Below are 25,196 nucleotides of genomic sequence, written 5' to 3'. Positions count from 1 at the left end.
GTTAAATAAGACGGTAAATTATGGTTTCATCTATTTACTGCATCCATTTTTTTAAATGTTCTCTCTCTGTGTTGTCCTCTCTGACTGTTTGTTGCTGTTTTAATTTTACAGTTCAACGGCTTTTTCAATTTAAATGGCAAAAGCCAAGTTATGGTGCCATATGTGACGAATGTTAATTGCATGGATGTGGTGTTCTTGTTACTTTTTTTCTCAAAGACAATTTCCCCATCCCGCACACTTCAGTTTTGAGCAAATGTTATCCTCCATGCCACCTTCCAATATTTAACCCTGTATTTGCTGTACAGACATTTTTATAGCTCCACGTTCTGTGAAATTTAGCCAATTTGTCCTCTTGTGCTCCTTTTTATACGTTAACGATTTCCTAAGCATTTGTGCATTTTCTTACAAGTTATGTTTTATCGTTTCAAGAAATGCTGTTAACCTGGCAGTATTAAAACTGAATGAGCAAGGCCTCTTGGACAAATTGAAAAACAAATGGTGGTACGACAAAGGAGAGTGCGGCAGCGGGGGCGGTGACTCCAAGGTCAGCCTCAATGTCACCACAACCGGGTACCCTTAGTGACGAGTAATCGGCAAGACTGTTATCTTATTATTGAGGAGAGAGCACAAGACTCACACATAAAGTGGAATGACCAGGTTATTCCCCTGCCTGGCAGCTTTGGGAACCAGAAGGACTTCAGGGCACTGCCTGCATTTTTGATCTAACTTGGGTCCCTTCTTAAACTCCCAGACAGAGGCTCCCTAACTATACCCCTGCCCTTCCCTCATACACCAGACTGGTTGCCTTATGAAGGCCATGGTGTAGATTTCACTGCCCTAGCCTTTCAAGAGCCCAGGGCTTTCCTTAAGACTATCCCCAACTACCTTAGCTGAGCAGTGTGAGAAATCAAATCCATCTATTAAAAAGTCAGGTTACAGTCTTTTTTCCCCCTCTATGGTGTTGCTCATAGAGTTTGGTTGGTTGATTAGAGTTGGTTTTTTTCAATTAAGTGTTTGATCAATGAGATATTGTTCTCCATATGTGATGGCCTATTTAAGCTGGCCCCACTTAACTTGAAAGCCAAAGTACAAGCTCGGTTTCAAGTTAAATAGGGTCTTCCTTCAATAGGCCACTTCATATATACACTTTGCAAATACATTTTGTATATTTAAACAATTGCGTCGCCTAACTGTGATACTCTGTGTGTATGAATTCCTGATTTGGCTTCTTTAGCCATGTTCTTGGTTCAGGTAGGTCAAATTGTTATCCAGGAGGCCATCATGAGAAAACCCATCTTACTTGGCATATCTTTGGCTCCTTAATGCTCTTTGGGGCTAGTAAGAATGAATAGCCTTCCTCCAAGCAACAAGAAATGGAGGCAAGCTCAGAAGCCATGATACCAAATGATAGAAGAACACATTGGGTAAGTACAGGAGAGGACCTGAAAACAGAATCTTCCATGGCCCAAAGGGCATCCGAATTATATTGAAGCATGTAATATCGGCTCTTGTACAACCCGGAATCCACGGGCATCTTAAGGTGAAGAACAGTGTTTCCCAACCACAGGCCAACAGACAGGCAAGACAAAATTTTCTCCTTCAGAGACAGTGATTATACCTCTGCACCTCTTTTTCCCTCTCCATTCCTCGGGATCCTGACAGAAAAGTTAGTTTGCCGGTCTCCAGTATAATATGGGTTTAGAAACACCAATACAGAGCACTTTCAAGGAAATAAATTTAAGAATAACTTTTGTCAACACATCATCATACCAGGCATTGGTAAGATATTCTATTGTAAAACCTTGATTAACCAGAACTCATATAACCAGTACCCCAATTAGCTGAATTTAGCACTCTCTCAGTACTCCACACTCATGAGAAAGCAGCAATAGTACTAGAAGAGAAGACTGCAAGGAACTGACTTTTTTTTAATCACTTGCCAAGAGACCTGTGGATAGGTTACATTCAACTCTGACTCCTATATCTTCTCTCCATCTGGATTGCCCCTCAAACATGAGGCTGCTTCCCTCAGGAAAGAAAGTGGATACAAGCATTTTGAGGAAAAAGAATGTTATTAGCCAAGCATGAAACAAAATGAGTATTCTTATTGAAAATTCCATTCATCCCTTATGGATTCCAATTAATCAAGGCTTTACTATGTGTCAAAAAGCAGTAACTTCCCTTTTCATCTATGTAAGCTAATGACATTGACAGTTTAGCCAAGCTTTTGATCCATTTAAGTTTTGGAATGGTTAGCCTGATGCCTAGAGCATTAAGCACCTTCTTCCTGGTCTTTTCTTGTGTAAATAGCAGGCCATGGAGAACCTAATTGTATCACTGAAGTAAGAGTTATGGAGTGACAATGAGTTGGATTGCACACATTGCTCCGAAGAATTCATCATTCTTACCCAGCATGGTTAAAAAGGAGCTGTGGACTATATCAAGATGACTCTAAAACATCCACATGATGCCAAGTACCCAGAAGTTTTCAAATAACCAAATGTTTGATGTTATATTAAAAAAATCTATACACATTTGGCTGAATTCTCACATTTTACCCAGATGTTTTGGTATCATGAAGACCCATAAAACTTTAGACCAGCTACTTACTAATTACAACCAGCAAGCAACTTTTTTTCCTCAGCTGATACTGCTGCAAAATTATCAAGTAACTTAATCACCAACCCACGATTTCCAGATAATATGATTTTCGATATGCAAATAGAAAAATATTTCAGTAGATCTTAAGTGTTTTCAACTTCTTTAACCATAGTGCTACCTGCCAGGTATCCTTAAAATCACTTTTTTCAATCATTTCAGCAGTCAACATTTTGAAATAAGTCAACCATTTTGTCAACTATGAATAATAATATAATCAGTGCTGCATATTCAACAATTGCTTATTCCATTTCTGGATTGCCACGGAGCTTGTCTTTATTTTCTCACTTCTTGCTACCTGCTGTTTTCTGAGAATGAGTGAGAGAAGGGGCAAGAGATGAACTTGATTCTGTTTTACTACTATTTAGTGGTGATGCCAAAAACAAATCAACAGAGAAGAAGGTAGAAAAGGCAGTGAAATCTCATTAATTTGGAGCCCTGTAATTTATCATCTTTGATAAACTGGACAGAGACCAGTCTACAAGCTAACTTTATATTATCAGGGATGCAGCCAAGACAGATCTGTTAAGCAAATGAAGGGTTTGGACTAGATTGTCAGTTGAATTTTTCCCTTAAGAGAACAAACCTACAAATGTTGGGAGCATTTATTAGATATAATCATATTATAAATGTATTGCTAAAGTAGTGCTCACAAAAACCTCCAATAAGGCAATGTTTTATAGTGAGTTTGAATTACGAAATAGACTTAAAGTAATACAACTGTCATTCTCCAAACAGATTTTGTAATCCAGGACTTTTTTATTCAGATAACTCCTCCCCTCTTTTAGTCCAAATCAGTGAGGTTTAACTGTATCAGTTAAATGGCTGGAGAATTACACTTCTTTATTGTATCCTATCCCCAGTTAACCTGACAACTGGCAAATATACCACCATTATCTCATAGAGACAGTGAAATTCAGAGATGGTAGTGACTTTGAGAAGGTCACACAGCTAATGCTGTCACAAATCTCTGTGGACTTTCAGAGTCACCTCTTTTGATAATATTACAGATTGCAATTTATCACATCTAACCACCCAATGAGCAATGTCAATCTGACTGCATGTGATTTATTTGCATAAAAATTAGGTTCATTCTCAACTACCTTGGTTATAAGGCAAATGGCATATGTAAGTCATTCTAGTGATGAGTACTGATTGCTAAAAATGACAGTAATCACAAAGATTGACATTTATAAGTGCTTCTACATTTTAAAAAACACTTCCACACCTAGTATCTCTGAAGCCAGGGGAAGGGGAAAAAACTCTATACTACTTATCCCTTTGTCTGTCTCCTGCAACCTTTAAATAATGATAAATGGGCAATTATGTTAAATTGTTGACTTTTCCCCCCTAGCATGAGATATTACATATTCTAAGCCTATTCTTCAAAAGTTACTATTCTATGGAAAGAACCAGCAACTTTTCAAGCTGTTTTAAATATGCATATACTTAATCTAATAAAATAGATATTTCTTTTCTTTTCTGAACACAAGGAATTAATACAAGGTCAGTCACAAAGACCCTGAACCAGACCTACAGGCTAAACCTAAAATACTTCTTAGTTATACTAATTTTCTAAACCTGAGCTAATAAGGCCCAAACAAATCAGACTTGATCTTTCCTTGATGGACTCTAAATGCACAGGCAAGTATCATGGAAATTAGAGCTGTGGTTTTGGAGGTTTTAACCTGAAAATCACCCTTTTATGTTAGTGCTTTATTACAATGTGTGTGCAAATGTGGTAATTAAGAGCCAGTACATTGTTTCAGCGATAAACCCAGATCACCAGGGGGTTGAGACACAACCAATGAAAGTCTGTCACTATAAATCACAGCAGAATAGGGATTTAGCTGCTGAGTTACCACAAAAACAAGTCAGCCTCTCTCTATAGCTGCCTGTCACCTCAAATTTACAAATTCTCTGGAAAGAAGCACCATCATGCTTCATTCCCTTAATCTTGGGTAAAGGGCATCAGTTTAGCTTTCCTGCGTAGCCCTGCCTTTCTAGAGGGGATCTGGTCAGTGAAACAAGCTATTCATGACTGAGGTGACAAAGCATTATAAACCCTACATCACCTCACCCTAGAATTGCCCTGGCTTTAGTTCTATCCAGTGTTTTAAATACACTTTTAGTGTCCATATTTTCTAAGTTGAAAATCAGTGCACTTTGTGTGCTTGGGAGACATTGGAACAAACTTTTTAAATGGGACCATTCTGAACCCTTTGACACAATGATAGTTATACCAAAGGTGCCTTAACTTGTAAGGCATATAGAGAAGTAAATGATGAGGATGGAATACACAATTAAACTTTCATTAATTAAATAACTGGTTGGATGATCTTTATGATTTACAGAATATTGATAGAAAAACAGTTTTATTATCTTCAAAAATATATATAGGGGCTAGGTTATATTAGTCAATGTAATACTAGTAAAGAACTTAGGGAACTTGTTTTAATAAATTCAAAATATGGCTTGCCATTGAAATTGTCGATAGTTGTGTTTCCTTTCTCATGGGTGCTTTTAAAGTGCCTAAAAATAGTTTGTTCTCTTAAGAAATTCAAACATGATTATACTTCCTATCACTAGCAATGTTTTCTTTTTATCCCATACATTTGCTTAGCAAGTCTTCTATTCAAAAATAATTTTAAAAAGTTATACTTCAGGATGGCCAATTTCCAAATGCCCTCAGCTTCCTATTCAGTTGTATATAGGTAAACGAAGTGATACTCTGTTTCCCATATGTATAAATGAGATCCTCAGTTTTGTGTGTATTTCTCCTCTTCCATGTATGCCTACAATTCTGCTCTCCTATTGCCACCATCACTTAACCACTTCTCTTCTACATCCAGAAGCCTTTGACATTCTAGGGCCTTGAATAATGAATGTAAATCTGCATTTGCCTTTTACCTGCAACAAGATGGACCTTTTATTGCCAGGACACATCCCCAAAGGTAGACATTTTGGATGCCTAGGGTTAAGATGGATCCCAATGACTCTTTATTGACACTGTTATATGTGTAGGCAAGAATCATTACAGATCGATGACATTTCCTGGGTCTTAGAAGAAGTTCCTGTGAATCACCGAGACTGGTTTGGGATTGAAGAGTAGGGTGAGTATATTATGCTCTTCATTGGTTTGCATGTCTCTGTGCTGGTGCTGCCTCCTGGAAGTATGAAGAACCTGACAATTTTCTTTTCTGATAGTGACTAAATTTGCTCCTTGAACTTACTCAGGTCTTTCTCCCAAGAGCAAACCCTCATTTTCTCTCAAGTGGCTGCTTCAAGCAAGGGACCTCTTTGCCTTAAGAACTGAATGAGTCCAGTGAACTGCCAAAGCCATTCATTTTGCCAGATGGTGTTAAAGAATAAATTCTGCTACCGGAAAAAAATTGTAATCTAAAAAGAAAATGTTTTTTAAATTAACCCATTCTAGTGATGTGTTAATTTTTAAATTGACTGTGTGGTCTTAACATGGTTTCTATTATTAAGACATAATTATTTGCCTTTGGTGTGATCTTGATAACTTGAATGTGTTTCTTATTGATAAATAATGACCAAGTGTCCAACACCAGAGCTACAGAAAGAGCAGCAAGAGTAAAAGGCCAGAAGGTAAGCATGCTGTTATATAATTGCCAAGAGGAAAGACACTGTTGTTAATAGCAGTGAAATGGTGTATGTCTATGCCCTTTCTGTCCCTCCAAGACCAAATCAATTGGTTTCCTTTCATTTGGAGGGGAGGTTATAGAACCATACTCTCTGAAAGGTACAACAGCCCATGGAAAAGTAACATAAAAGATTGATACTGTTAAATTGCCTGTAATGAGGGTGGGGAACTGAGGTTGGTGGAGCAGGGTGGGGGGCATATTTCTTTTATGGAGAACAATTGAAATCCTTTCTCTTTTGACTTTCTAGAGAGCGGTATAGCATTTGGCCCTTGGCACATGAGGCAAATCCCTATTGGTCAGAAATGACAAAAATGTGGCCCAAGTCTAGATACATCTTAAAGCTTAGTTTCATCTGCCTTTGAAGCAGAAGTTTCTTAAAATATAGACATAAGGCAATAGTACACTTCATATTTTTTAAAATGGAAAGAGATCAAATGAGAGGGAGAGACTGACTGCTGGTGTGTCCTGTCTAGCATCACTGCTGGAAATGCAGATAAGTGAATGCTAGAATGCTTGCTAGAGGAGGGTAGTATGTGCCTTGGCATGGCAACCAGCTTTCAGATCTGATATATAGGCTCCATTTGATGATACCAATTGGGATGTGAGCTAAACTGATTATTGTTCTATGGGTTATAGTCAAGAGAAGGCTACTGGGGAAAAAAGAGGATGCTAGTGCCCATCAAATTAAACTCTCAATGAATATTTTGCCTAGGGTCAGGGGAATGAACTAGACGTCTTCAAAAATACTTGTGATGTCAGTTTCTGATATAGATCAGTTTTTGTCTCTATTCTTAGTCTATGCCTCTCTTTCTCAGTGCCATTGGGTTGTCTAAAGAAAACACACGTATACATAAGAAAACCCAACCAAATTTGACAGTTTGAATTTTTAATGGATTTTGAAACCACATTTTCAAGTGAATCATAGCAATTATGTGCTAGGGAAAGGATCTGTAGCCACATTTTAACCAAAACTGGCTTCTCCAGGGACTTAGCATATTCCCTGAGGTCCTTCTCTCTGTGGAGGACAAATGGAATAAGAAGTCTTCTCAGACAAAATGGATTATGTGAGATAGTCCACAACCAATAATGGTTTTGGGTTCCTGATCTAGAGGGAGAGGTTGGACAAAGGCCCAGTTTGGCAGAAATCCATCAGTGAAATTCACAACTTGTAGAATCAAAGGGTCCATCACTTTTAATTTGAAAGCTTATCATTTGGAAATGCACTAGCTTTACCCACATAGTTACAAGTGACTTCTGGGGTTGCTTTTCTCTAGCATAGATGCTCATCAATAAGTTCCAATTACTAGCATTCTCAGGCCCTTGGTAAAATGATTCAGAGCTTTCAAGTCTTAATGTTACACACATGCATTATTAAATTTGCTCTTTGCACTTATATTAAATTATGATCTAATTAGCAAGGAGTTAAATAGGTTTGAGCTACATTTGTGAACTACATAGATATAAATACTATTTCAGAGGGAGCTTCAGCAGCTAAGCAGTGCATAACTCTGCAAATCATTGTAGCTGCCCTTGTAAAATGAGGGTCGCATGAGTGGCCAGAGTCCGATAATGCCAACAGTCAAATGTGTCTGTTCCCAGTTCTGGAGAAAGCTCAGGCTTTCTTCAAGGGTAGAGGGATTGAAATAACTTAAATCCTCATTCTCATAGAACCTTTTATCCAGAAACCCCTGTGAAAAGAAATGAGTAGAGATTTTCTTTAAAAGGGCTCCAGATGCTAGTATAGTCCAGGGCCTATTTTGAACTGTCACAGGCTACAACAGCTATTATATGGAGATATAAATTCTTTCACTACATATATCCCAAGGCAAGCTACAGAAAAGAATACAAAAGACCTTAGTGTAAATTTTTTTCCCAACAAAGACTATTCTCTGCTTGGTCATCAATTGGCTTCAACTTAATTCATGACCTACCTGGGCAGAGATGTATACAGCTGCCTATCTGTACAGTAGGTCCTCGAATAATGACATGCTATAGGAACTTAACTCTTGTTTATATCAGTTAGCCTTTGGTAGTATTCATTTATTTATATATCATTTTGTTTAAAGTCACAGAACCTATCAACGATATTTTAAGTGAGGACTTACTGTACATGCCTGTGATTTCCTGAGTGATGCTAGGAGCTATCCAGGAAAGGCTAGAAAAGCAAATAAGCTATTGGGAAAGGTAACTTGTCACCATTAAAACCTAAAATATCTTTATTTAAAAAGCCAGAGAAAGAGAAGATAGTAGTCCTTCCTCCACTGGCCTAAAGATAATTCTAATAAGTTGTGTTTTTTTTAAAAAAATTACTATTTACCAAAAAACAAATATTAGTAATTTGGAATGAGGTTTGGATGAGTCATAGGGTGGGGGCAGGGCTTCCAGCTTAGGTTGTGATAAGGTTCCATTTTCATTATCCACATATTGTGCTGTCAGAGCAGGTTTCTAATTAACTATGCAAATACAAGATTCTTGCTCATATATTTCTTTTACTTCTTTCTGGCCTCCTTGTCTTTCTCTATAACCTACATATTTATACATATATGTATCCTTCCTAAGGGCTTTATTGAAGATCTTCTGGCATCATCAATTAAACAGACATTTGTTCTTTAGGTGTCCCTGCTCAGAAAGGAGAAGTAAAGCCATTTAGAGCATAATATATCCCATAGTCTCTTGGGTTCCTATATTTTTCTGGCCTAGAGCCATATCCATAGTACAAATTCTTATCTCAGCCCTTCCAGAATCACCATTTATGAAAATCAACTTGGTTGTTACTGTGATTCACAAGGCTATTTTTTCTTCTTTTCAACTCAGAGGAAACTCAGCACCCTGACACCACTCTCTCCACATTTCTTTGTTCATAAGAAAGAATCCAACATGGCTCCAACTACCTGTTTTAAGTATATTCTAAAATTAAAATTGAAAAATTGGACAGTTCTTTTCAAATGCATATATCAAAAATTATAGTTACTTTTAAAAATAAACAGTTTGTACTTTCAAAGGGAAAAAATGGTGTTCTTATACATAATGCTGACTGGCTATCACTAAAATAACATTGAACTGTGAAATGGCTGGTTGGTACAACCCAGTGGTGAGCTGGAAAACTAGACAACCACCACCTGGGGTCCGATGCCTTGGTGAATACAATCTTTTGTAGCTGAGTTATTGCCAGATGTGGATGAGAGAGATACGTGGAAATTTGTATCAGCCAGTTATGTTTTCTTTTAAAATAGAAGTCATTTTTCAAAGCATTATTACCCCCTATTTAAAAATAATAGACACCATTCCATGTCTGTTCTTCACACTCAGAAATCATCATCCTGTCATAGATCAACACTGCCTTCCCATAGTTTTAAATGGCTATCTAATTCACATTTACTTTTACCCTCTCCATCTGATCAACAATCCATGTACATGTTTGTGATTTAGCTTAAGTAAACCACTTATTTCTTAGGGGAACTTTACAGTCTTTTCCACCCTAAATACTTTTTAAACAAAATGGAACAAAAAGTTGGAGTTTGTAAACAGTTCTTTGTTTCATTTCCCATTTCTCAGGAACCTGTGTATTTTAACAAGAAATGTTGCTCCAACTTAAAGTTATACAGTTCCCATGGGGGAATTTTAGGTAAAAATAACAAAAATACTTCTGGACAGAAAGACATTCCCAGGCCCCCTGAAATTACATTAGAAATCTCTCCTGTTCTATCCCTGAGCCTGCAACCCATGCTCTTGTCTTAGGAGGGTTCTCCTCAGCAAAAAGTTCATAGCAAGCCCTTCAGAGGAAAGAATGCCTAACTAACTTCCATGAGAGGAATCTTACTTACATTGTTTAATTCTTTCTGTTCTCTGTTGAGGTGAGTACAATAATATTCCTGACTTATAATTCTCTTAGGTACCAGTTAAGGGCCTGCAGTAATTGCTCTGAAACATTACCCTGGAGACATATTGTTACAACACTGTGACGGGCCCCATCTGCAAGATATGCCCTTGCTAGGTTGATGGTTATATGGAGAATTATTATCTATATCCAAGCCCGAAGAACAAAAATAAGGAGAACTGCTACCCTTATGTGTGTTCCATTGGAGAATGCACAGTACGGAGTTGGATGTATATTAATTTGCCTTCTGGCCTGCCCCATGATTTTCTGTGCAGGCTTGAGCAGACCACTTAACCTATCTGTACTTCAATTCCTTTTCTTGAAAAGTAGTGATCATAAATTTACCTTTGTAGAATAATCATTAAGCTTGACCAATAATAATAGTTATAATAATTATGTGAAGTACTAGGCTAAACAACAGAATGCTAGAAGAGCATTATCTATTCAACAAATACTTATGGAGATAACTATTATTCTAAGTGGGGATATGAATACATGAGCCATGGTCCTTGCCCTTGGAAAGTATACAGTGCAGTGGGAGTTACAAGAGTTGGGCATAAATAATTAGGCAAGGTACAAGATGAAGGAAGGGAGGGAAAATATTGGAGTAGGGAGCAAAAATGGCTTCATGGAGAAAGTGATCGAAATTGTGTTCATGTGTGTGTGTGTGTTGGAGGAAGGGTATCAATAGATTTGGTTGATTTGAATTGGGCTTAGCAGTGTATCCAGTAAGGTACAGTAAGAGAGAAAATTACAGCAGTTTTTGTCTGTTGTCTTGGGAATATATTCCACCCCACAGCAACATAATGCTCTAAGACATTTGGTATTTAAAGTAGTTTTTTTTTTCTTCTTGGCAGCTATCCTAAACTTTTTAAATGGTATTATCTGTAATTTCTCACTGCAGCTTTTATGCTCCTGACTATGCTGCTACTTGAAATGTTTGGTTTTCTCCTTCATTTTTGTTTAGAAGTTCCCAAATACACATTGGTTCTCTGTCAGGTTTCATAAGCCCTGTGATTTTTTCCCAATCAAAGACTAAAGTTCTAGAGTATATCATTTGTCTGATTTCTCTAAAGTCTTGGGGCATCAGATGAGGTCTGGGTGCTCTAAGGCATGGTTTCCCAACCTCAGCACAATTGATATTTGGAGCTCAGTTGTGAGGGGCTGTCCTGTACATAGTAGGGTGTTTAGCAGCATACCAGGCCTCTAACTTCTAGATGTCTGTAACATCCCTCCACACACTTGTGATGATGAAAAATGACTCTAGACATTGCCAAATAGCCCCTGGAGGACAAAATGATCCCAAACTGACAACCATTGCTCTAAGATAACCTCCACTGTAATATGGAGACCATGAGAGTGGAGAGCAGTTACCAGCCATTCAGTGGAAACCACTGGATGTCCTAAGGTAGGGATAGGTCATTTATCAGAACTAGGATGCTAAATTGCTGACATACTAGCCCTATGCATGGTGGCAGCCTAGAATAGGCCTGGCACAGGAAAAATCTCCCTTCCTCCAAAACCAGTGCTTCTCAAAATGTTTGTTCCAGAATTCTGTTATACACTTAAAAATTATAGGGAATCCTCCAAATTTTGTTTATCTATTAATATTTTGCATATCCAAAATTAAAATAAGAGAATTTTAAAAGAATGTATTCATTGATTCAGTGTTAAAATAATAAACCTAATATTTTAACATAATCAATGTACTTTTATAAAAATAATTATGGTTTTCTAAAACAAAAATAAATTTGCAAAGAGTGGCATTGTCCTGTGTTCTTGAAACTCTCTTCAATGTCTGACATAATATAAGAGAACAGGATTGTCATTTCCACTGCTTTACTCAACCTGTTGTGATAGCACATGTCATGTAGCCTCCGGGAAACTCCACTGTATATCATTAGGGAATAAGAATGAGAAGAGCAAGGATGTCTTAATATTATTATAAAAATAGTTTTGACTTCACAGACCCTTTGATGAAAAGGTTTCAGGGACCTCCAGGGATTCTTGGGCCATGCTTTGAGAACTACTGCCCTAAACTAACATGTCACACTTTTATCAACCTGGATCATTTAAAGGTTGACAAACTTCTTTAAAACCCAAGAGCTCCAGGGACAGATCTTTATTTGGACCTTACGTTTGAGTACCTTTAACAGACTGCTCTGTTCCCAAGATCTAGTAATAGGAGCTGTACTGAAGAAATTGAATGAAGTAGTTTGAAGAACACAGTACCTTGAGGGAAGATAGAGGCAAGTCAGGGCTTAGACAGCAGTCTGAGTACACTGGGTCCTTTGTAATAAGAAAAGAGGAAGCACAGAAAGGAAAAAGGAAATGTGTTGTACTTTTTCCTATGGTCCTGATGCAACACAGTCATCCATATGCCATCAGAAAGCATCTCCCCTGCAATCTGAGCCTAGGTACCAGTGTCCAGCTTAAGGCATAGAGCACTGGGGGAGAGGTGATGGTGATAAAACAAAAAAAATAATGAGGAAAGGAGAGATAAAAGGGAGCAAGACAGTGAGGATTAGGGGAGAAGGTACTTCCAACACTTATGTCAAGGCCAGAGATGGCCTGTCTGTCCTTTAAAAGTCTAAGACCTAAGTTTCACTGCCTATAATATCTTAAAGAGGCTCAAAGTTTTCAGTATATTTTGTTTCTTTGCATTCTAAGCATCTATGGTTGGCATTTGAGAAGCCTAATACTGTGAGCATTGACTGAGGGAACTTGTTTAAAATACAGAAGGACCTCGGTTTCCTTGTGAGATACTAAATGCAGATATTCTGGCTGCCAAGCCCTGCACTAACTGAGAATGTGTCACCTCCATGACACTAAAAGTTTATAGTTTATCAAGTCTCAATACTGCAAAATTGCATATTATTTTTAAATGATGATACATTTCTCAAAATATCCCAGGTTGATATGCTCCCTCTGCTCTCAACAGCAAAGTGGGGAAGAAAGGAAATAGGTTTTGGGGACTTATTCTGATAGAGGCCAGGTTGCTATGACTACAGGAAATCGTGTCAGTGACATATATATTGGTGCATTCAACTTAGCCAAAATAAGCTAAGAAAATCTATGGCATACTCATAATTACATAAATGTGTCTGCTGTCCTCCTTGTAAATTAGTGGCATTTAAACTAATATGCACTGGTATTGGCAATATTGTTCACATGAATCTGAACACACAGTAGTTGATTGCTTGTAATGAAATTATGCCACTTTCTATATATAATGCATTAATTATCTAAAGTTATTAGAGATACTTTATTTAAAATTTATTAGCTCTAGAAAGCCACCAGGGTAAAGGTCATTATTCCCATTTTATAGCTAAAGAAATTTCTACTTTAAAGTTTCTTGTACTTTGCCCAGTGGCTCCAACTGCATTCCTTATGCTTTAAGGTGTGGAAGACTAGGGAGCCAAGGCCTAGCTTCCTGGGGATGCACTACCCTCTCAGTTAAGAAAGTCTTATCTTCCCAGAACGGCTTACCTAAACTGTTCCTCTAGAATGCTACCCACAGTAGCATAGTCAGTTTGCCATTTTAGGTCATGCCATATTAATAATCTAGCTGTAAACAATCTGGTTCATCCTCTGGTGACCTGAGTTGATCACAGACATAGGACCATCTCAGCTATATAGCCAGTCAGTAACTCAAAAACAAGCCATAGGCCAGTTCTACCACTGTTGAAAGTATTCCTCTTATCTGAAGAGCAGAGGTCTACATTATACTTTTAATACTAAAACCAGGATGTGTATAGGAATTCAGTTTGTAGAGTGAAGACATGTATGGAATACAGTTCTTTCTGAGTTCATTTTCAGCTGGACAACATATTTGTGTAATAAGAGACAATCAATCAGAAGTCATGTTATTCATGCAGAATCTGTTTTACTTCTGTTTGGATTCACCCTTTTGTCTCATTTCACATATGGAAATACTTCCCAACCTGGCTCAGTCCCCTTCCCCACTCCTCCATAGAATTTGCTTTCTGTCTGGAAGTACAACAAGACACCCAGTTAGATCAAACCTAACACATCTCCGTCACAAAGTTACTGCAAGCTGCCACCGATGATTGTCACTTGAGGGGAGACCCTCCTCACCACACACAGCTCTGTGAGGAGTGCCTTTTTTTCTATCCTCATTATTTAACAGTGTGTGCCGATTACTCAAAGCGATATGGGCAGGCCCTGGTAAATATAGCGTTGCTGTAGTGTTAACTTTTTATAAGGTAATGCTCAGGTTGCCTGCAGTGTCTAAAATTACTCTGTGGCCAGGGCCCCCTGCTTTATCGCTTTCTATAGTTTTAAAGTAGTTTGAAGCTTGAATAACATAAAATAACATAATATAATGTTATTTATGTTATTTCCCACGTGAAGAACGCCTGTAAACCTTGCAGTATTGAAACTCAGTGAACAAGGCATCTTAGACAAGCTGAAAAACAAATGGTGGTACGATAAGGGGGAATGTGGAGCCAAGGACTCCGGGAGTAAGGTCAGTCGCTGAAGGTCTTTTTGTACTGATTAGCAATCACATTTTGAACCACTGTTTATTTTCTACCCTAAAACAGCTTTCCTTCCCAACACACACTCCCTGACACAGTGGGACCCTTTTATAACACCAGTGTTAAAGGAATAAGGCAAACGCCAACCTCATAGGCCTGCCATGTGACATCAACCATTGACTCTATAGAGCTATTGTTATGATTACAGGACTCAATCTGGCCCATTGCATTTTCAAATCTATAAAATAAGTAGCTGTGTTATAAGGGGGTTTTACTGTATTTCACATTTCCAAAGTTCAAAAAGAAAATATAACAACAACCAAAAAGAAAAAAGAAAGATCCAGTTGTGACAGTACTTTTTCTTAAACTTTTACAGTGTCAGAGACTTTGCCGTTGTAAATACCTTTGGTTATTATTGTATTATGTCAATCCCATCTGAAAAGGGTCAAAGAAGTAAATAACAAAGACTGGTCTCTGTAAGCAGAATGATTAGCCTCCTTCCAGCTGCTGTTGTATTGAGTTTAGCATCTACTTGGATCTTGAATCTCATTAAGTCTGTCACACTTCTCTTTTCCAAAGGTGTCATTTGAATCTCTGTTCATAATACTTTTTAAATTTAGTCGCATGCTCCTTAAGGGTATATATTGTCAGGATGACATCACATTGATAAGCATGAAACACTCTTCCCTGCCTCCTTTCTGCCCCCCTTTGCTCCCCTAAGAAAGATTTTTAGTTCTGATTTTTGCCTTTCCTTTTTTTGAACTAATATTGTGGTATCAGTTAATTCATCTCATGAAATGCCACTCATTTTCCCTGTGCAGTGAACCATTTTGCTACTGGTTTTCTACACCCCACATCAGGGAATTCTGTAAAACTTAAGTACATGGAACTTGAAACTGTTCTTGCTGCTACAACTTACATGGATTATGTCAAAGAACACTTTTCCCCCATCAAATACCAAGTATATATAAAAGTCTCATGGCAGAGGGAGGGCTACCAGAAATTGGTCCATTTCCTAATAGACTGTGGAACATGCTTAGAGATAGCCTCATCAGCTTTTTAAAGAAATGATCTACTGTTCCATAGGTGACAAATTCTTACCACTTGTCTAGTTGTTATTCATCCTAGAAGAATGACTATTTGCAAGGTTGTCATAGACATGAGGCATACACCTAACCTCTTCCCAACCATGTGATCCAAATCCAATTGGCCTTTTTATTAAGGTTAACAAGTACAGGACTGACTCTATGAAAACAAAATCAAGACAAGGCCATATTGTCTTCACATTTAATTATTTAAATGATGCCACGACTAGCTCAGCCTGACTAGCTCAATGTTCAGGACTAGGGCATTGAGTGTCAGCGATGGCTATCATCTGCTCACTGTGTTATCATTTGAATAAGATTCTCAATTCATTGACTTAACAATTTGGGTATTCCATTCAATTACACTCAGCAGCAAAATGGTTACATTCCTTCTAAAAAGACTACAAACTGCTTTTTTATTTTATGTTTTTCAAAGAAAGGCTCCTGGCCCTTGGTGTGTCCTACCTCAAGGTAGGGCTCAAGGCACCAACTTTTTTCTTTCCATGGTTCGGAAGTTCAGTTTTTGTTTTTTCATACAGGCAGATAGCTCAGTCAGATTTGCACAGTTTGGCCTGAAAGTCACTGACCAGCTTCCTCAATTTTTCCCCTATTTTGAATACAAAGCAGATAAGCATAGTATTTTTTAAAACTATTTGCTACATTCCCTAGAGTAAAAGCTAAAAATGAGCTGGATTTTTTTAAAATCACCAGCCTCCTGGAAAAGCTTTCTCATTTGTATAGAGCCAATTCAGGACCCAATGGGTCCTCCTGACAGTTTCCTTAAACTCTCAGGAAGTTGAAAGGGAACCAATTCTTTGTGCTGTGCCTTTGTGCCAGCAGCACAAAGATTTGCTGCCCTGAGGATGAACACTTAGCAACCAGTCCCCAAAGGGAGCAATTTCTCAACCACCAGAGGAAAGGGGAGAGTTAATCCTTCTTAAACTAACCTTTGTGGAGTAACTCTCCAGATAAGAATATCAGGAACGTCTAACAGCCTCACCTGGTATCTTAAAGACTAGTTGTTGGCAAGTTTGTCACAGGGAGAACAAGGGAGAAAGGGGCTGTTGCGGGGCAGAGAGGGGAAAGAGTGCTTCAAGTTTCCAAATGAAAAGAATGTTACATTTAGAGAGATTATGTCACAGCTCAACTCTGGCAAATGGTGTTTATTGTGTCTAGAAGACAAATATATTGTGCTTGTGTTTACACTTTTGATCCCATGGCCAAGCACTGTTTAATTTAGTTGTTGACACTATTTTGAAGTGCTAAAGGATTTAAGGAGTCAAATTAAAGAATATATTGGTGAGCATCACAAATGTCAACAGAAGCACAATTTATCATCTTGCTGGCCATTGTGAGGCATCAGTCAGTTGCCAGGGTTGAGTCATAACACTTCCATCAATATTTAGTTATTTTACAACTTAGAACTATCCTATACTGTTGTAATGTATCATAATGTACCATTGCCTTTGTTTTCCCCAAGAACTAATCGTATTGTTCATTTCTCTTAGGACAAGACCAGCGCTCTGAGCCTCAGCAATGTGGCAGGCGTTTTCTATATACTTGTCGGAGGTCTGGGGCTGGCCATGATGGTGGCTTTGATAGAATTCTGTTACAAATCACGGGCAGAGTCCAAACGTATGAAACTCACAAAGAACACCCAAAACTTTAAGCCTGCTCCTGCCACCAACACTCAAAATTATGCTACATACAGAGAAGGCTACAACGTGTATGGAACAGAGAGTGTTAAGATCTAGGGGTACGGTTAAGGTCTAGTAAACTAATCAGTCTTAAATTGCTGTGTGTTAATATTTTTTCTTTTTTTTTGTTTCTTAGTTTTGTTTGTTGTCTCAAGCATTGTCTATTCTTTGCAACCATTTGATTCCTTGAAAACAATGGTCGTGCTTTATTGTTAGGCAGTGGTGCTTTTCTCGTGGCATAGTTGTAATTATATTGTGGTCTGTGACCCAAAAGGAAAAAAATTCTCTAGAATGGCACAGTTCAGTAGAAATATTTGTGAACCATATATGTGGCCACAAGTGTAATTTTAAGTGCTCTAATAGCCACATTTGAAATTAATTTAATAATATATTTTATTTAGCCCAATATATCCAAGATATCCTTTCAACATGTTATAATTATAAAAATAAATGAGATATTTTACATTCTTTTCTTCATACTAAGTCTTAAAATCTGGGGTATATTTTGTATTCATCGCACATCTCAACTCGTACTAGCCACATATCAAGTATTGAATAGTCATATGTGGCTAGTAACTACCATATTGGACAGTGCAGCCCTAGAGAAAGCAACTGTTCTGGAACTGGTGTTAAAATAAGAAATGCAAATGGGGCACTGCCACCTTGAGAAATGCAATGATTCCTTGGAGGAGCAGTAGTTCTCTTAAGTGTAAGCCTGAGACAATTTCTTTAATCTTTGAGTTCTTTTGTTGTCCCTTTCTTGGAACTAATAATACTCAGGTAAGCCTGTCCCAAAGAACAATCTAGGATCCTTGCTGCTGGCTGCCCCAAATTCATACTTAGTTGAATCTGACTGATACCCCCTTGACTCTGGCAGCTATAGCCAAACCCACCACCACCATCACCAATAACTCAGATGTGTTCAAAGGCAAGCTTCAATTATGATAATGCATTAATTCTGGAAGTATATAAATGAATATAGTCTTGTTACCTTCAAGTGCATCTGTCATCACTAACACACCTCTCTGAAGTGGAACAGAACATTTAGCAGCTTCACAGGCCTTATTTTTGACCTCATGAGTTAATGTCAATGTGCTTGAATTTCTACAAATTCATTTTATTTCTTTTTTGATCACCTTATATTTTATGTTGTGAATCTAAATTAAGCTGGTTTTTAAATAATATTTAATCAAAATAAATAATTTGTCTTCACCATGGAAAGCATTATATTATTTCATACAGTTGCTGGTTGTTCTTTTCTGCTGCACACTGTAAACTTTTGCCACAATGTATTTAGTACACTGAACTAACCCACTAACAAACCGTCCCCATTGCATTGCTGAGCGTACAGTACATGGATTCATTTGCAATTAGCATTGTTTGCATAAAAGCATTAATGTGCTAGTGGGCTTAAAATACTTTATTCTTGATTAGGTTATATAGGCCCATTACAATTTTGGGCATATTATTTGCTTTTTCATAGGATGGCACATGATTTCAGCCTAGCTTAATTATCCCAAATTCTGAGATACTGGCATCCAAAGAAATAATACACCTAAAATCTACATAACATTTTTCCACGTGCTCAGCTCTATTATATTATTTGAGGTAATGGATCAGAAAGTATTTTCCCTTTTAAGTAACTCAGACCACATGGAGTGACTTGTTTAAAGCAACTCAATTAGATAGTGGCAGTTCTGAAACTAGAACCCAACCCTTCTTTCTCTCATAGCTGTATTCTTTATCAAACCATGCTGCCTCTAATCACCCATGGCCTGGTACTCTCTGGGAGCCTTTAAATCCCAATGGGATCCTATCAAACAGAGAGCAGATTCTAAGTTTATGTCCCACTTGTTTACAAAAAGTCTTGAGGGGCTGACTTCACCAAACCTCCATACGCCCCATTTATGCACTCTACATGAGGCTGTATATTCAATCATTCCTACTTTTCCCCAGAAAGAATCTTTCTGAAACGAAAAGGTATCAGGGCTCAGGGTCACAGAACCTCCAGATCCTCTTTACTACCAGACATTCCATCCAAGAATCTAGGTCCCTACTCCCCAACTACTATAGCCTCAGTGTCTTGTTAAAGCCTCAGAGCAGTGCTTCTCAAATGTCAATGTGCATGTGAGTCACCTGGGGATCTTATAAAAGTTACCCAGGAATCTGATTCAATAGGTCTGGGATAGCACCTGAGAGTCTACATTTCTCACAAGGTCCCAGGTCATGTTGATGCTGCTGGTCCAGGGAGCAGTAATATTCTAGAGAAAATTATCTTAGAGCATATAACTTAAGGAAAAAAGGGAAGTAATGAGGGAGGGAGGAAAAGAGAGACAGAAAAGGAATAGAGAGAGAACAAAAGGAAGAAAGGAGGAAATAGAAAGAAAGTAGGGAGGGAGGAAGGAAAGGGAAAGGGAAAGGGAAAGGGAAAGGAAAAGGAAAAGGAAAAGGAAAAGGAAAAGGAAAAGGAAAAGGGAAAGGGAAAGGGAAAGGGAAAGGGAAAGGAAAAGGGAAAGGGAAAGGGAAAGGGAAAGGGAAAGGGAAAGGGGAAGGGAAGGGAAGGGAAGGGAAGGGAAGGGAAGGGAAGGGAAGGGAAAGGAAAGGAAAGGAAAGGAAAGGAAAGGAAAGGAAAGGAAAGGAAAGGAAAGGAAAGGAAAGGAAAGGAAAGGAAAGGAAAGGAAAGGAAAGGGAAGGGAAGGGAAGGGAAGGAAAGGAAAGGAAAGGAAAGGAAAGGAAAGGAAAGGAAAGGAAAGGAAAGGAAAGGAAAGGAAAGGAAAGGAAAGGAAAGGAAAGGAAGAAAATAAACTGAGATGAGCAAACTTTTGGGCAGAATGTTGTCCTAAAGTAGAGGCCCAAAATATCAAACCTGAGAAAAGAGCTGCAGAAATGAACCTGATACAAGTTCTGGCTCTGGCTGCCATTTAGTCATCTTGGTTGATCCATTTTGTGAAGCAAAATTCAGGCTACTTACAGCAAAAATCACATTTTAATTGACATCGATGCCAATGTGGTTATAGCCCAGTTAGCTAGCACCTTGGCAACCTTCCCTCAGATGAAAAGCAAACCTGAGAAATGCCTCTGCAAACAAATCTGTCCTCCAAGTCTATGAGAGTCTCCAGAAAAGGAAAAAAGTGCCTCAGAGGATGCCGGAAAAGCCTTACATGTGCTAGCTAAGAGGCCCAAAGCAGGCTGGGCCTGAAATAGAAACCTCTCTGTTGTCCTCAGCCAGTTTGGTGATGTAATGTAAGAGAAATGTTGGTTAAATGAAGACTGAGCTCTTCATCCACTCACCTTTTATTCCCCCAGAAGTTCTGGGATATCTCCTAGTGACTTCTAATTTGTTGCCTAGTTATTAGGTTTCCAGTTCAATGAGTTGGCCTAGATCTGTCAGGGTCTACTCAGGGGCACAGAGACAAAGAGGCATGCTGAGGTTTAACTGTTATTGCTAATTATCAGAGACAGCCTTGGGAGTTTACGGTACCATTAATTCTTCAGGGAAAATGACTCAAGGGAAAATCACCTGCAAAAATATGATCCAGGTGAAATCTGGTTAATAAAAAGGCATCCTTGAAGGAGGAAAAGTCCTCTATGGGTAAGAGTTGAGTCAGGATTTTTAGACTCCTTGTGGGATGACATGCCTCAGCCCCAGATCCAGCACCCACTAAGGAGCAGATGGCCTCTTGACTAACTGCTGCCTCTCTGAGTTACTGAAATACCACTGGAACTGTGGTTCCCAATCATGCCTTGGCAGGTAAGCAACTGCCAAGTGTTTCAGATTCACTTCTAATTGTTTCAAGAAATCTTCCAATTTGTTCATTACTGTTCAGAACTACTTCTACCTTCTTTGGTTTCTTCAAAAATATTTTTGAAATCCTTCTCATTTTTAAGACTTTAAGATGCTGAAGTGAAAGAAAAGAGTATAATTTTTCCTCTAAGACAATCTTCCTAGAAAATATTGTTTGTTCATGCAGCCCATTTTCAAAGTCACCAATCTTCCTTTTGCAACCTTTGCATAGACATTCTTGCTGGGGAAATTTTCCTGCTTAAAGACTATCCTATATTTAAGTGGAAAACACATTCTGGATAACTAAAGTGGTGATGTTCTTTGTTCCCAGAGAACTTTTACCTCAGTGATAATGTCATCTATCCCCATTTAAAAGAAGGAAAGAGAGGTACTGAGAGATTAGGTGGCTTTCTCAAAGTTTATTAAGCTAGGTAATGACATGCCAAGGCCATTGAGAAGGGAGGAGGAGACTTTGATCTTTCTGCCCTAGATATAAAATTTCTCTAAGCTGCTGACACTGATATGACTCAGGAGTCTGGGCATCCCAAGGAAAAGGTTTATCCACTTTCATGTTAGTCTTCTTCTGCCCTCTTTGGGGTTTTTGGCCATCAAGTGCATCTTTGACAGTCTTCTTACTGACATTTTTATTCCAGGGCCAGTGGTAGAAAATGATTATGTCATTCTTTGGGGTTAAACTTCATTGTCGGCTCAGGAGAAGTGCCCCATTAGTGTAGAGGTAAAGGATGGAGAGGGAGGATGTGAACTTGAAGAGGAGACCATAAAATGACCTCAAGTTTTCAGAGCCAAGAACAAATGAATCCTGTGCACTAATTAATGCCTCCAAGAGGAGAGTTACATCAGCATCTAAATCAACCCACAGTATCATGGGTGCCCCCATGGGTGCCAAGGGTGCCAAGCCCCTTCATGTGTATCACTGTTCTGGCCTTTTCCTGGAATGTGCTTTCTCTTTAAAGTCTTCATGCTATGTTCAGTCTTTAATAACTAAGGTTATAGATATTAAGAAAAACAGTTACCTTTCTGGTAATGACCAACAAATTTCTCACAAGCAAATGGATTTCTTTTTTCTTTTGTAAAATTTTATTTTCTTTTAATTGTTGTTCAAGTACAGTTTTCTGTCTTTTACTCCCATACTATTTACCCTCTGTACCAGGTAAACAGTCCTTGGTCACAGGTTCTGTTATTAGAACACACTCCAAAGTGCAGTTGTCCTGATTGTCTACATTTAAATACTACTAAGGCTTTCCAGTATACTTACATCCTAAGTGACTAACATCTTGATTTAGACTTCATGCAATGCCTGTATATTCCTTAGTACAGTGCATAGCAGTGAAGGAACAGAATGTATTAACTTATTGCAAAGCACTTGCATTAGGTGAAAGAATTTAAACAGATTTGTTGCCTAAAGCCAGTCAAACTGGGTACAATCTCAAAGGTACCACTTTGAGAAAACAGCTGCAGTTCTTGTCCAAGATAGACTAAACCATAATAAACTTCTCAATTCCCAATAAAAAGGCCATTCAAATTTGAATTCCCCCCTTGCCTTTGCAGATCCCCCCCCCCACCAGAGGCATGTAACGAGAGGAATCACCGAAAACGTGGCTGCTTCAAGGATCCTGAGCCAGAATTCACTCTCCTTGGTGTCGGGCATGACACGAATATTGCTGATGGTGCAATGACCTTTCAATAGGAAAAACTGATTTTTTTTTTCCTTCAGTGCCTTATGGAACACTCTGAGACTCACGACAATGCAAACCATCATTGAAATCTTTTTGCTTTGCTTGAAAAAATTTAAAAAGAACCAACAAAAAATGGACATGCAAGATTCCAGTATGCGAATAAAATCTTATTTTAAAAAGTCAATTCAACAAAAGCCATTCTTTGATACCACTGCACAATATACAAACACCATGTTCTTTAATACACACACACAAATTTAAAATTCCAATTCAGCAAATAGGCCCATCTTAGCTAAAATAATTTCTCTTGAAAATAAAATCTTTGACTCCCTGTGTGTGGGAAAACAGACTGGCATTTCTTCTAGGATCTGCTGACCAGATGTTTTTGGTATTTCCTGTTGGTGATGATGTTCTTTCTGTACACCCTATTTCCTTTCAACGTTGCTGAAATGTGTATATCTTTAGACTGTAAATGCAACAATTAAGAAAATTCAAAAACTTTAAACAAAAAGGGACTAAACAGTGACTTCTCTGTGTTGTTGAAATGGTTCTGTGAAAATGCTTTGATAACTTCCCACTCAGTGAAGGGATGAACAGAGTTTTCGAAATTGACTTTTGTGTGTAGCGAGGGAAGGGGCATAATCAGGCATACCTCTCGGTGCTTTCCTAAAATGGATCTCCCTGGGGCTTTCCAAGAAGCCTGGAATTTCAACCCACAGATGTTTTTCTTGCTTTGGTGTGCATTTTAAGTCAATATAGCTGAGTATTTAGCATTGAGGTGAGGGAAATGCTGCCTATACTCCCAAATGTGTTTAGAATATCTTTCTCAGAAACAACACTGTGTTTAGCTCTGCTTTCTCTGCTAAGTATGCCTTTCAAGTGTACACCACTGAGACAGGACTGCGTTGCAAGGCAGGCCAGTGGGTTCAGACCACAGTTCTCAATCTGACTACTCTTGCTAGGTCTGTCTTACCAGCTGTTGCCTGTTACTGCTCGTGGCTCTCCGTCAGACTGCATGTGTCCTTTTCTAGTTTGCAAAGAATAAAATGCATTCCCAAACCCACTGCTAAACTGAGGACCTCAGCATCACTCCCAGGTCCTTGCTTAGAGCAGTCTCTCTACTGACTCTCAGATTGCTCCACTGCTCCACAGGCTATCAAGTAACTGTGTACCTGCCGCTGGCATCATCAGAATAGTCAGAGGAAATACTCTCTGCTCACTAATTAGCTCCTATATAACAACGTATGCTTTCTGTAGTTCAGTAGTTTGCTCTCATCAGTGACATGCATTGGGAAGTTTCCAGGCTGTAAAAACTAGGAGCTCGAATTTATTTCCTAAGTGTGACCTTTAGATGCTTAGTTGACTCGCTGCATATTTGCTCTTGTCTTCAGAAAAGAAAGTCTCATCCAATGAAATGTTTCCAGAAAAGTGTAATATAAACTTTCATTCCAAAAAGTGTGTTGTAAGTGAATAACTCACCTGTCAAATTTGAAATGGTATTGAACAACAACAAAAAAGAAAGCTGTTGTGTTTCTGTTTTGTTTTCATGAAACTGTGATTTTCAACTTCTGAATGCTATAATGTCCCAGTGCGGGAAGCTAATGCTGTGCAATTATGAAGTTGTGTAAAACAAACCAACCAACCTACACACAAATGTTTGCATAGGCACTGTATAAAGAGAAATGTACATTTATTGACTCAAATCAGTTTTTCAGAGAGGACACTTCACTGAGAATGAAGAGGCGGGTAAATTGGTTTGTTATTTTTTAAAAACTTGCATGTTTAAAAATTGATTGCTTCAAATTTCTGCTACTAACTTCAAGCTATGGGAGTTTGGCAGTAGTCACATGAGGTTTTTTTTTCCAATTCTTTTCTTTTGTTGTTAAAGCTGTACTTCAGTGAACAGAAAAATTGCCAAGCAAACTAATGGCCATAAAAGCGTAAATTGCATGTGTGGGCATAAATTACGGAGCCTCATTGCCATGAGGTATTGTACAAAGTTTTAATACATTTTGTAAATAAAATTGTAAAGAAATAATTCCCTTTCTGTGCTTTGTGTAAAATTTGTTTGGATGCAGATGCCAAGAAGTAATTGTTCACCAATTTACTTACCACCAGAAGCTTTGCCAATGCAACAATCACCTCACAGGTGATTTTCACAAAGCATTACACCTTTCCCCATCCCAACTGCAACTGCAGTCAGAGGTGGAACTGTACCAAGAAGGCCTTAG

General features: G+C 38.3%; 1 protein-coding gene across 3 annotated transcripts in view; it reads left to right on the top strand.

Annotated features, from left to right (window-relative positions):
* GRIA3 (glutamate ionotropic receptor AMPA type subunit 3) overlaps window positions 1-24,944 on the top strand; it is a 391,825-nt gene extending 366,881 nt beyond the window's left edge. Inside the window, exons 14-16 of one of the 3 annotated variants that reach the window (XR_006787340.1) lie at window positions 430-544; window positions 14,578-14,692; window positions 17,296-17,424. Coding sequence is in view for 2 of the 3 variants with exons in the window: in XM_045852236.1 (XP_045708192.1) it covers window positions 14,578-14,692; window positions 17,296-17,541 (361 nt within the window). In the remaining variant the exon portion in view is untranslated. Of the gene's footprint in view, window positions 1-429; window positions 545-14,577; window positions 14,693-17,295; window positions 17,544-22,837 lie in introns of those variants that run through there. The other 2 variants (XM_045852236.1, XM_045852237.1) reach the window with 2 other exon arrangements.
* The last annotated feature ends 252 nt before the right edge of the window (window positions 24,945-25,196 follow it).

This window comes from Phyllostomus hastatus, unplaced genomic scaffold (genome assembly GCF_019186645.2).
Source record: "Phyllostomus hastatus isolate PE091 unplaced genomic scaffold, TTU_PhHast_1.1 phas_contig_90, whole genome shotgun sequence".
NCBI lineage: Eukaryota > Metazoa > Chordata > Mammalia > Chiroptera > Phyllostomidae > Phyllostomus > Phyllostomus hastatus.
The sequence above is the reverse complement of the archived record's forward strand: the minus strand, read 5'-3'. Positions and strand labels throughout refer to the sequence as shown.